Here is a 15302-nt window from a genome sequence, read left to right as displayed (position 1 = left end):
GCCTTTCAGAGCATCAGATTTACACTAAAATATCTTCATTTGTGTCTGAAGATGAACGGAGGTCTGACGGGTGTCCAACCACATGAGGCTCAGTCATTAATGACACCATTTACAGTTTTTACTGAACTAACCCTTTAAGAATAAACACACGACAGGAAAACACTTGCATTCCAATGAGTTTATTCTGTAAAATTCTTGTCAATAAACAGGAAAAACAGTTGACATGTGCCTACAAACCTTGAAAATGCAACATGTGTGTGTGAGGGCAATAAAACTGAACGACAGGAAAGCACATGAGTGAATTTACCACAGATGTGTCGTCTACCATCATCAAAAATAAATAGAATATATTCTTTATATAAACAAAGATAAGAAATAAAAATGAACACGGGCCGGATTTCTGTAGGAAGAAGAACGACAGGAGAACATCAACATGTGAAACTACAGCATGCTCCACGAGAGGCCGAAAACAACCACGACACAGGAACGGGTGAGGCTGGCTAAGACCAGCTCTGAGTCTGCTCCTCATTTCTACACTTCCCTCGCGGATCCTGGAGAGAGCCGAGGGTCCACTGGAGGAAACATGTCTAGCACAACGGAGGAGCCAAACCGCTAAATCAAATCAGCAGAAAGGAATGACGTGTGTGTGTAAATCCTGCACATTGGGTTTGCTTTACTGTAGGTGTGTGTGTGTGTGTGTTTGACTGACCCAGATAACAACGTGTGTGAGTTTGCAAGCGATCAGTGTAATAAGATGCATTTACAATATGACACATCAGCATCACGAGCCGGCGTCCGATGGTCGTCTAGCGATCCTCCCGGAGATTCTGCCGAAAGAGAAGAAGCAGCAGTCAGACACACACTTCCTGTACGACACACACTTCCTGTACAACACACACTACCTGTACGACACACACTACCTGTACGACACACACTACCTGTACGACACACACTTCCTGTACGAGACACTCTTCCTGTACGAGACACTCTTCCTGTACGACTCACACTTCCTGTACGACACACACTTCCTGTACGACACACACTACCTGTACGACACACACTACCTGTACGACACACTTCCTGTACGACAACACACTTCCTGTACGACAACACACTTCCAGTACGACACACACTACCTGAACGACACACACTTCCTGTACAAAACACGCTTCCTGTACGACACACACTTCCTGAACAACACACTTCCTGAACGACACACACTTCCTGAACGACACACACTTCCTGAACGACACACACTTCCTGAACGACACACACTTCCTGAACGACACACACTTCCTGAACGACACACACTTCCTGAACGACACACACTTCCTGAACGACACACACTTCCTGAACGACACACACTTCCTGAACGACACACACTTCCTGAACGACACACACTTCCTGAACGACACACACTTCCTGAACGACACACACTTCCTGTACGAGACACACTTCCTGTACGAGACACTCTTCCTGTACGAGACACACTTCCTGAACGACACACACTTCCTGAACGACACACACTTCCTGAACGACACACACTTCCTGAACGACACACACTTCCTGAACGACACACACTTCCTGAACGACACACACTTCCTGAACGACACACACTTCCTGTACGAGACACTCTTCCTGTACGAGACACTCTTCCTGTACGAGACACTCTTCCTGTACGAGACACTCTTCCTGAACGACACACACTTCCTGTACGAGACACTCTTCCTGTACGAGACACTCTTCCTGTACGAGACACACTTCCTGAACGACACACACTTCCTGTACGAGACACACTTCCTGAACGACACACACTTCCTGTACGAGACACACTTCCTGAACGACACACACTTCCTGTACGAGACACACTTCCTGAACGACTCACACTTCCTGTACGAGACACTCTTCCTGAATGACACACACTTCCTGTAAGACACACACTTCCTGTACGACTCACACTTCCTGAACGACACACACTTTCTGTACGAGACACACTTCCTGAACGACTCACACTTCCTGAACGACACACACTTCCTGTACGAGACACACTTCCTGAACGACTCACACTTCCTGTACGAGACACACTTCCTGAACGACACACACTTCCTGAACGACACACACTTCCTGTACGAGACACACTTCCTGAACGACTCACACTTCCTGTACGACACACACTTCCTGAACGACACACACTTCCTGAACGACACACACTTCCTGTACGAGACACACTTCCTGAACGACTCACACTTCCTGAACGACACACACTTCCTGAACGACACACACTTCCTGTACGAGACACACTTCCTGTACGAGACACTCTTCCTGTACGAGACACTCTTCCTGTACGAGACACACTTCCTGAACGACACACACTTCCTGTACGAGACACACTTCCTGAACGACTCACACTTCCTGTACGAGACACTCTTCCTGTACGACTCACACTTCCTGAACGACACACACTTCCTGTACGAGACACACTTCCTGAACGACACACACTTCCTGTACGAGACACACTTCCTGAACGACACACACTTCCTGAACGACACACACTTCCTGTACGAGACACTCTTCCTGTACGAGACACTCTTCCTGAACGACACACACTTCCTGTACGAGACACTCTTCCTGTACGAGACACACTTCCTGAACGAGACACACTTCCTGTACGAGACACACTTCCTGTACGAGACACACTTCCTGAACGACTCACACTTCCTGTACGAGACACTCTTCCTGTACGAGACACACTTCCTGAACGAGACACACTTCCTGTACGAGACACACTTCCTGTACGAGACACACTTCCTGTACGAGACACTCTGCCTGTACGAGACACACTTCCTGAACGAGACACACTTCCTGTACGAGACACACTTCCTGTACGAGACACACTTCCTGAACGACTCACACTTCCTGAACGACACACACTTCCTGTACGAGACACACTTCCTGAACGACTCACACTTCCTGTACGAGACACACTTCCTGAACGACACACACTTCCTGAACGACACACACTTCCTGTACGAGACACACTTCCTGAACGACACACACTTCCTGAACGACACACACTTCCTGTACGAGACACACTTCCTGTACGACTCACACTTCCTGAACGACACACACTTCCTGTACGAGACACACTTCCTGTACGACTCACACTTCCTGAACGACACACACTTCCTGTACGAGACACACTTCCTGAACGACACACACTTCCTGAACGACACACACTTCCTGTACGACACACACTTCCTGTACGACTCACACTTCCTGAACGACACACACTTCCTGAACGACACACACTTCCTGAACGACACACACTTCCTGAACGACACACACTTCCTGTACGAGACACACTTCCTGTACGAGACACTCTTCCTGTACGAGACACTCTTCCTGTACGAGACACACTTCCTGAACGACACACACTTCCTGAACGACACACACTTCCTGAACGACACACACTTCCTGAACGACACACACTTCCTGAACGACACACACTTCCTGAACGACACACACTTCCTGAACGACACACACTTCCTGTACGAGACACTCTTCCTGTACGAGACACTCTTCCTGTACGAGACACTCTTCCTGAACGACACACACTTCCTGTACGAGACACTCTTCCTGTACGAGACACTCTTCCTGTACGAGACACACTTCCTGAACGACACACACTTCCTGTACGAGACACACTTCCTGAACGACACACACTTCCTGTACGAGACACACTTCCTGAACGACACACACTTCCTGTACGAGACACACTTCCTGAACGACTCACACTTCCTGTACGAGACACTCTTCCTGAATGACACACACTTCCTGTAAGACACACACTTCCTGTACGACTCACACTTCCTGAACGACACACACTTTCTGTACGAGACACACTTCCTGAACGACTCACACTTCCTGAACGACACACACTTCCTGTACGAGACACACTTCCTGAACGACTCACACTTCCTGTACGAGACACACTTCCTGAACGACACACACTTCCTGAACGACACACACTTCCTGTACGAGACACACTTCCTGAACGACTCACACTTCCTGTACGACACACACTTCCTGAACGACACACACTTCCTGAACGACACACACTTCCTGTACGAGACACACTTCCTGAACGACTCACACTTCCTGAACGACACACACTTCCTGAACGACACACACTTCCTGTACGAGACACACTTCCTGTACGAGACACTCTTCCTGTACGAGACACTCTTCCTGTACGAGACACACTTCCTGAACGACACACACTTCCTGTACGAGACACACTTCCTGAACGACTCACACTTCCTGTACGAGACACTCTTCCTGTACGACTCACACTTCCTGAACGACACACACTTCCTGTACGAGACACACTTCCTGAACGACACACACTTCCTGTACGAGACACACTTCCTGAACGACACACACTTCCTGAACGACACACACTTCCTGTACGAGACACTCTTCCTGTACGAGACACTCTTCCTGAACGACACACACTTCCTGTACGAGACACTCTTTCTGTACGAGACACACTTCCTGAACGAGACACACTTCCTGTACGAGACACACTTCCTGTACGAGACACACTTCCTGAACGACTCACACTTCCTGTACGAGACACTCTTCCTGTACGAGACACACTTCCTGAACGAGACACACTTCCTGTACGAGACACACTTCCTGTACGAGACACACTTCCTGTACGAGACACTCTGCCTGTACGAGACACACTTCCTGAACGAGACACACTTCCTGTACGAGACACACTTCCTGTACGAGACACACTTCCTGAACGACTCACACTTCCTGAACGACACACACTTCCTGTACGAGACACACTTCCTGAACGACTCACACTTCCTGTACGAGACACACTTCCTGAACGACACACACTTCCTGAACGACACACACTTCCTGTACGAGACACACTTCCTGAACGACACACACTTCCTGAACGACACACACTTCCTGTACGAGACACACTTCCTGTACGACTCACACTTCCTGAACGACACACACTTCCTGTACGAGACACACTTCCTGTACGACTCACACTTCCTGAACGACACACACTTCCTGTACGAGACACACTTCCTGAACGACACACACTTCCTGAACGACACACACTTCCTGTACGACACACACTTCCTGTACGACTCACACTTCCTGAACGACACACACTTCCTGTACGAGACACACTTCCTGTACGACTCACACTTCCTGAACGACACACACTTCCTGTACGAGACACACTTCCTGAACGACTCACACTTCCTGTACGAGACACACTTCCTTTACGAGACACACTTCCTGAACGACACACACTTCCTGAACGACACACACTTCCTGTACGAGACACACTTCCTGAACGAGACACTCTTCCTGAACGACACACACTTCCTGTACGACACACACTTCCTGAACGACTCACACTTCCTGTACGAGACACACTTCCTGAACGACACACACTTCCTGAACGACTCACACTTCCTGTACGAGACACACTTCCTGAACGACACACACTTCCTGAACGACACACACTTCCTGTACGAGACACACTTCCTGAACGACTCACACTTCCTGTACGAGACACACTTCCTGAACGACACACACTTCCTGTACGAGACACACTTCCTGAACGACACACACTTCCTGAACGACACACACTTCCTGTACGAGACACTCTTCCTGTACGAGACACACTTCCTGAACGAGACACTCTTCCTGAACGACACACACTTCCTGTACGAGACACACTTCCTGTACGAGACACTCTTCCTGTACGAGACACTCTTCCTGTACGAGACACTCTTCCTGTACGAGACACACTTCCTGAACGACACACACTTCCTGAACGACACACACTTCCTGTACGAGACACTCTTCCTGTACGAGACACACTTCCTGAACGACACACACTTCCTGAACGAGACACTCTTCCTGTACGAGACACACTTCCTGTACGACTCACACTTCCTGTACGACACACACTTCCTGTACAAGAGACACTTCCTGTACGACACACACTTCCTGTACGAGACACACTTCCTGAACGACACACACTTCCTGTACGACACACACTTCCTGAACGACACACACTTCCTGAACGACACACTTCCTGAACGACTCACACTTCCTGTACGAGACACACTTCCTGTATGACTCACACTTCCTGTACGACTCACACTTCCTGAACGAGACACTCTTCCTGTACGAGACACTCTTCCTGTACGAGACACACTTCCTGTACGAGACACACTTCCTGTACGAGACACTCTTCCTGAACGACACACACTTCCTGTACGAGACACACTTCCTGTACGAGACACTCTTCCTGTACGACTCACACTTCCTGTACGAGACACACTTCCTGTACGAGACACACTTCCAGTACGACACACTTCCTGAACGACACACACTTCCTGTACGACACACACTTCCTGAACGACACACACTTCCTGAACGACACACACTTCCTGAACGACACACACTTCCTGTACGAGACACTCTTCCTGTACGAGACACACTTCCTGTATGACTCACACTTCCTGAACGACTCACACTTCCTGAACGACTCACACTTCCTGAACGACTCACACTTCCTGAACGACTCACACTTCCTGAACGACTCACACTTCCTGTACGAGACACTCTTCCTGTACGAGACACACTTCCTGAACGACTCACACTTCCTGTATGACACACACTTCCTGTACGACACATGCACAGAGAACTCAAATGGGCATTTTTATAGAGACATTCTAATGGCATTCACATGTGGCTTCATCCCCCAAATCATATTCTTCATCAATACACTTTATGACATGCAAGATGTATAAATGTGCATGTCTGCTTACACCTGTAGACACTGATACACCTGAAGACACCGATACACCTGTAGACACCGATACACCTGAAGACACTGATACACCTGTAGACACTGATACACCTGAAGACACCGATACACCTGAAGACACCGATACACCTGTAGACACTGATACACCTGAAGACACCGATACACCTGTAGACACCGATACACCTGAAGACACTGATACACCTGTAGACACTGATACACCTGAAGACACCGATACACCTGAAGACACCGATACACCTGTAGACACTGATACACCTGAAGACACCGATACACCTGTAGACACCGATACACCTGTAGACACTGATACACCTGTAGACACTGATACACCTGAAGACACCGATACACCTGAAGACACCGATACACCTGTAGACACTGATACACCTGTAGACACCGATACACCTGTAGACACCGATACACCTGTAGACACTGATACACCTGTAGACACTGATACACCTGTAGACACCGATACACCTGTAGACACTGATACACCTGTAGACACTGATACACCTGTAGACACCGATACACCTGAAGACACCGATACACCTGTAGACACCGATACACCTGAAGACACCGATACACCTGAAGACACCGATACACCTGTAGACACTGATACACCTGTAGACACTGATACACCTGAAGACACGATACACCTGAAGACACCGATACACCTGTAGACACCGATACACCTGAAGACACCGATACACCTGAAGACACCGATACACCTGTAGACACTGATACACCTGTAGACACCGATACACCTGAAGACACCGATACACCTGTAGACACCGATACACCTGTAGACACCGATACACCTGTAGACACTGATACACCTGAAGACACCGATACACCTGTAGACACCGATACACCTGTAGACACTGATACACCTGAAGACACTGATACACCTGTAGACACTGATACACCTGAAGACACTGATACACCTGTAGACACCGATACACCTGAAGACACCGATACACCTGAAGACACCGATACACCTGTAGACACTGATACACCTGAAGACACTGATACACCTGAAGACACTGATACACCTGAAGACACGATACACCTGTAGACACTGATACACCTGTAGACACTGATACACCTGAAGACACTGATACACCTGTAGACACCGATACACCTGTAGACACCGATACACCTGTAGACACTGATACACCTGTAGACACTGATACACCTGAAGACACTGATACACCTGTAGACACCGATACACCTGTAGACACTGATACACCTGTAGACACCGATACACCTGAAGACACGATACACCTGTAGACACCGATACACCTGTAGACACCGATACACCTGTAGACACCGATACACCTGAAGACACGATACACCTGTAGACACTGATACACCTGTAGACACTGATACACCTGAAGACACTGATACACCTGTAGACACCGATACACCTGTAGACACTGATACACCTGAAGACACTGATACACCTGAAGACACTGATACACCTGAAGACACCGATACACCTGTAGACACTGATACACCTGAAGACACTGATACACCTGAAGACACCGATACACCTGTAGACACCGATACACCTGAAGACACGATACACCTGAAGACACCGATACACCTGAAGACACTGATACACCTGAAGACACTGATACACCTGAAGACACTGATACACCTGTAGACACTGATACACCTGAAGACACCGATACACCTGAAGACACTGATACACCTGTAGACACTGATACACCTGAAGACACGATACACCTGTAGACACTGATACACCTGAAGACACTGATACACCTGAAGACACCGATACACCTGTAGACACCGATACACCTGTAGACACTGATACACCTGAAGACACCGATACACCTGAAGACACTGATACACCTGTAGACACTGATACACCTGTAGACACCGATACACCTGTAGACACTGATACACCTGAAGACACTGATACACCTGAAGACACCGATACACCTGAAGACACTGATACACCTGAAGACACTGATACACCTGTAGACACTGATACACCTGAAGACACTGATACACCTGAAGACACCGATACACCTGTAGACACTGATACACCTGAAGACACTGATACACCTGAAGACACCGATACACCTGTAGACACTGATACACCTGAAGACACTGATACACCTGAAGACACTGATACACCTGAAGACACTGATACACCTGTAGACACTGATACACCTGAAGACACTGATACACCTGAAGACACCGATACACCTGTAGACACTGATACACCTGTAGACACTGATACACCTGTAGACACCGATACACCTGTAGACACCGATACACCTGTTCACCCTGCAGAGTTTCAGAATAATTATATGCTTTTTCTTTAAACTTCAGGTTTGGTTAATCGAGCTCGGGTTCGGGCTGTGCAGAACTCTTCATGAAAGCTGTTACTGTTGGTTAATACAGTGAGATCAGATGCTCTTACCCCTTGACTGCATGTCTTGTCTGAAGAGTTCTGGATGTTGTTGTCATGGTCACCAGCCTCTGATCCGCTCTTCTGCTCATCTTTCCCATCCTTCTCCAGATCTTCATCCCCCGATCCCTTCCTGGACAGCTTGGACGACATCTAGGAGAATTTTAAACTGAAAACAGGCTTGACGAAGCACCCGAGCCCACTCTCATCTGTAGCCTGTGTGGTCTAGTGTTTCTCTCACTACAGCTCAGTAACCTTCACTACATATGTGAACGTGCAGGACTCTGTTGCTAGGCAACAGCTGTTGCTAAGCAAGGGCTCAGCGAGAGGCTGTAAGCTTTCAGACTAATTTTCTGATATTCTTTGGCGATGAACTCTTCATCACACCCGTCAGGAGATCCGTGTGCTCGGTAGATCTGCAGAGAAGAGTCTGATCTCAAACATGAGCTGCGTCCCAAATGACGTAACACACACTGTGTTGTGAGGTTTATTTTGCCATCCACGTTCCACACTTCTTCTATAATCGGCTATTTGAATTGCACTTTTTCTTGTTGGAATTTTCAGCGTGAACAAACTACTCACTATTTATACTACAAAACAGTGTAGAATAGTGCACAAGTAGGCAAACTGGGCCATACCAAATACAGTGTGATGTCACTCACTCACTCACTCACTCACTCACTCACACACTCACACACTCACTCACACACACACTCACTCACTCACACACTCACACACTCACTCACTCACTCACTCACTCACACACTCACTCACTCACTCACTCACTCACTCACTCACTCACTCACTCACTCACTCACACACTCACTCACTCACTCACTCACTCACACACTCACTCACTCACTCACTCACTCACTCACTCACTCACTCACTCACTCACTCACTCACTCACTCACTCACTCACTCACACACTCACTCACACACTCACTCACACACTCACTCACTCACTCACTCACACACTCACTCACTCACTCACTCACTCACTCACTCACACACTCACACACTCACTCACTCACTCACTCACTCACTCACTCACTCACACACTCACACACTCACACACTCACACACTCACACACTCACACACTCACTCACACACTCACTCACACACTCACACACTCCCTCACACACTCCCTCACACTTTCACACACTCACTCACTCACTCACTCTCTCACACACTCACTCTCACACACACACACTCTGGCACTCACGCTCACTCACGCTCACTCACGCTCACTCACGCTCACTCACGCTCACGCACACTCACGCACACTAACTCACACTCACTCTCTCACACAAACTCAGTCACAATCATGCACACACACACGCACACTCGCTCACTCGCTCACACTCACGCACACTCACACGCTCACACTCGCGCACACTCACACACTCACGCTCATTCACACACACACACACACACACACACACGCTCACGCACACTCACGCTCGCTCACACTCTCGCACACACTCACGCACACACTCACGCACACTCATTCACTCGCACTCACCAACACTCACTCACGCACACTTACTCACTCACTCTCACTCACGCACACTGACAAATATTCAAGCATACTGACTCACACACACACACACACACACTCTCTCACGCACACTCACGCTCACACTCACTAGCAATCACACGCACACTCACTCATACACACACTCGCACTCACGCACACTCACTCTCACTCGCACACGGGCACACGCACACTCACACATACACACACTCACTCACTCACACACACACACACACACTCGCTCACTCACGCTCACACACACGCACTCACACTAACTAGCACTCACACGCACACACGTGCACTCACTAACACTCACACTCTCACTCACGCTCAGTCACGCGCAGACACGCTCACACACACTCACGCTCACACTCACACATGCTCACACACGCTCACACTCACTCACACACGCTCACACTCACTCACACACGCTCACACTCACGCGCACCCACGCACACTCACTCTCACTCACGCACACTCGCTCACACATTCACTCACGCACTCTCACTCACGCTCAAATGCTCACTCACTCACTCACACACACTCACTCACTCACACATACGCGCGCTCGCACTCACGCACATTTACTCTCTCACACTCACGCACACACTCACTCGCACTAACTCACACGCACACTCGCACTAACTCACACTCACGCACACCCACACACACTCACTCACACACACTCACTCACTCACACACACTCCCACACTCACACATACGCGCGCTCGCACTCACGCGCACACTCACTCACACTCACGCGCACTCACGCACATTCACTAACACACGCACACTCACTCACTAACTCACACTCACGCACACTCGCACTAACTCACACTCACTCATACTCAAACTAATTCACACTCACGCACTCTCACTAACTCACACTCACACACGCACTCACACACGCTGACACATGCTCACACTAACTCACACTCACACACGCTCACAAACTAACGTGCACACACGCTCACGCACACTCACTCACTCACGCACACACACATACACACACGCACTCACACACAGACACGCACACACTCACACACGCACTCACGCACACTCACGAAAGCACACTCACACATGAAAGCACACTCACACACTGCCCCCTGCTGACCTGAAGCTGCACTGCCCTCCATCATGGATTCTGAAATCCATTTGGGGATAATAACTACAGAAACGCTCCAGTACCTTTGAGGATGCACTTTTTTTCCGCTTGGATCCAACCTTGTCACTCTTCATCTTGCCTTCCTCTTCCTCGCTGCTGCCGTCGGCGGCGTTCCCTCCTTCCCCCTCCGTCTCTGATGAGCTCTGCTGCTTCATGACCTGAAGGGGTGGGACAGACAGATCATGTGACCCTCACACACACTTCAGCGCATAGGTCAGATCATGTGACCCTCACACACACTTCAGCGCTTAGGTCAGATCATGTGACCCTCACACACAGCTCATAGATTACTGTAACGTACCTGGTAACCAGTGAATTTGACACCAGGGTTGTTTTCAATTTCCCACAGGCCTTCATTAAATCCTTTTCTTTTGTTTGACTTGCCAAACTTGTCTTTGTATTCCTTGTAGGGCAGCAGGTCTTTAGGGCCCAAGAACGCACTATGGGAGGGCAGGACACACACACACACACACACACTGTCAGATCATTTGGTTGTTTATACAGCATCCATCACTAACACACAGACTCTCTCACACTCTCACACTCTCTCTCTCTCTCTCTCTCTCACACACACACACACACACACACACACAGTCACTCACATACATACACACACACACACACACACACACACACACACACTCACGTCTCATGGGTACCAAAGAAGAAGATGGGGTATTTGTTGGCTGGTGGCTTCACGGCTCCCTCTGGCAGCTCATCGATCTGGAGCAAGCAAACACACACACACACACACACACACACACACACACACACACACACACACACACACACACTTCAGCTCTAAACTCACACATCGTTAGGGAACATTATTTTGAATGTGTGTGTGTTTTTATTCATCCAACCGTGTGTGACGTCACGTGTACAGATCCTATCCGGTTTAACAGATGCATTTCACATTTTAGACGTTTTCAACAGTGTCCAGAATAAACCCACTCCATCCGAGAACATGGTGGGTTGGGTTTAAAACCAAGCGGAAATCAACACGCTTTTCTGGGCCCAGATTAAACAGAACGGAACGGCTCGGTTGATCCGCGCGCCGCTGCTGAACGTCATCCGATGGTTTTAAATGAAATGGTGTCGCGCGGGCCGAGCGGGCCCAGATGAGGAACAGCTGCTTCCTCAATAACATCAGCACAAACACACAGAACAAACCCCGCACACGCCAGAATCACCCCGAACCAGACCCTTCCCGTGATGCAAACACTCACAAACCTCTGAAATAGCGCAGAGCCCCGAACCACGAGAACGAGCGGATCGTTTTACACTACAGACAAAAACACGTTCACACTCACGATCCGCCGGTCGGAGGCTTTTCCCGACGCATTACGATCCCTCTCCCGCCGTGTTTGCCCGCAGATGCAGCCGCTCGAGCTCCGCGGGTGTGTGTGAGTGCAGCGGCCGCTCTCAGCTCCGGTAACCGGCCTCCCCGCAGCTCTGCTCGGCTACCGCTCGTACTCACCCTCGCCGGCCAGTGCGGGTATCCCTTCATCTTGGCGAAAACCAGATCTCCAGCTTTATATTCCCGGGGCCGTGGGCGAGCCATCGCGACACACACACTCACCGAAGAGAAGAACTGCACGATATTCCGCGGGTCTCGAGCTCAGCGGCGGATGATCGACCATCAATGTTTTGATCGCAGTTAATAAGGAAATAAATAATGAAAGAGGAGAGAGGGCCCGGAGAAACACCTCTTCCCTCGTCTTCTTCCCCTCGCCGCGTGATGCTCAGGGAACCTTAGATTTCCTATTTATGTTGGATTTTATTTTATTAAGTCGTTTTATTATATTCTTAATTCAGCACGAGCTTATTTTTAAAGGGAAAGAAGAACTATTAGAACCAGAACAGCAATACTTTTCCTTTACAGAAGGTCTTTCTATTAATGCCAAAACTGTAGATTTCAAACAGGACATTTACATCTCAGAGTGGAAAAAAATTAAAATGAATTTGTGGAGTTTTTCCAAATGTAATGAATCTGTGTCACACGAAGAGAACTAATGTGGTGGGACACAAACACCCTTTACATCTGATGTGTGTGTGTGTGTGTGTGTGCTCTCAGTAACACTCTGCTCATCTGTTATTATAACACACGGAGCCAGAGCGGCCCTCAGACCCTACGGCTGCGGCTCCGGACCGCCGGGATGAACCTTTGAATGACACGACCCCCGACCTGACCTCTGACCTGTGATACACCCCGAATCACACCGTCATGTTTCCCTAACCGAAGCTGCATATCTCAGTCTGGAGGATCCTCACATTTACATTTACATTTACATTTATGCATTTGGCAGATGCTTTTATCATATATTTTGTCAGTTCTTGCTTTCCCTGGGAATCGAACCCATGACCTTGGCGTTGCTAGCACCACGCTCTGCTGTTTGAGCTACAGGAAAGCACGATCCTCCACAGCCGTCCTTCATTCGGACAGTTTTGCAGGACACATCGGATGCATCCTTCGCGGCCTTAAATCACCCACAATCCTTTGCACACATTCCACATTCCAATCCATGAAAATAAACCGATGGAAAACGAGTTTGTTCTGAGCTTGTCTGAGTTTATTATAAAACGTAAGACCAAAATAATGTTTTATGACATGAAAGCATAGATGTTATGGTTTGTTAGCACTGACTGGAGACTGCAGACGGCTGTCACTCATAGGGTTAGGGTTTGGACTCAGGCTCAGGAGGACTGGACTGGATGGGTTAGGGTTTGGACTCAGGTTCAGGAGGACTGGACGGGGATGGGGATGGGTTAGGGTTTGGACTCAGGCTCAGGAGGACTGGACTGGATGGGGATGGGTTAGGGTTTGGACTCAGGCTCAGGAGGACTGGACGGGGATGGGTTAGGGTTTGGACTCAGGCTCAGGAGGACTGGACGGGGATGGGTTAGGGTTTGGACTCAGGCTCAGGAGGACTGGACGGGGATGGGGATGGGTTAGGGTTAGGACTCAGGCTCAGGAGGACTGGACAGGGATGGGGATGGGTTAGGGTTTGGACTCAGGTTCAGGAGGACTGGACGGGGATGGGGATGGGTTAGGGTTTGGACTCAGGCTCAGGAGGACTGGACTGGATGGGGATGGGTTAGGGTTTGGACTCAGGCTCAGGAGGACTGGACGGGGATGGGTTAGGGTTTGGACTCAGGCTCAGGAGGACTGGACGGGGATGGGTTAGGGTTTGGACTCAGGCTCAGGAGGACTGGACGGGGATGGGGATGGGTTAGGGTTAGGACTCAGGCTCAGGAGGACTGGACAGGGAT

The 15302-nt window shown here is 49.2% G+C and overlaps 1 protein-coding gene across 1 annotated transcript; it reads right to left on the bottom strand.

Annotated features, from left to right (window-relative positions):
* Positions 1-160: 160 nt before the first annotated feature.
* On the bottom strand, positions 161-13772 carry hdgfl3 (HDGF like 3). The gene is made up of 6 exons (XM_079846429.1): positions 13510-13772; positions 12676-12752; positions 12331-12469; positions 12053-12187; positions 9339-9479; positions 161-827 (listed from the first exon to the last, which is right to left on the bottom strand). Exons 1-6 carry the CDS (start codon positions 13591-13593, stop codon positions 807-809), a joined length of 597 nt encoding a protein of 198 aa, XP_079702555.1. The 5' UTR covers positions 13594-13772; the 3' UTR covers positions 161-806.
* Between the last annotated feature and the right edge of the window lie 1530 nt (positions 13773-15302).

The sequence above is a fragment of the Gobio gobio genome (assembly GCF_949357685.1).
Source record: "Gobio gobio genome assembly, contig: scaffold_117, whole genome shotgun sequence".
NCBI classification, from domain to species: Eukaryota; Metazoa; Chordata; class Actinopteri; order Cypriniformes; family Gobionidae; genus Gobio; species Gobio gobio.
The sequence above is the reverse complement of the archived record's forward strand: the minus strand, read 5'-3'. Positions and strand labels throughout refer to the sequence as shown.

Coding starts and splice junctions, on each gene's coding strand:
- hdgfl3 (XM_079846429.1), bottom strand. CDS start 13,593: ATGGCTCGCCCACGGCCCCGGGAATATAAAGCTGGAGATCTGGTTTTC. Junction 12,470..12,675: donor TTCTTTGGTACCCATGAGAC/GTGAGTGTGTGT, acceptor GCCCTCCCATAG/TGCGTTCTTGGGCCCTAAAG. Junction 12,188..12,330: donor TCAAATTCACTGGTTACCAG/GTACGTTACAGT, acceptor CCACCCCTTCAG/GTCATGAAGCAGCAGAGCTC.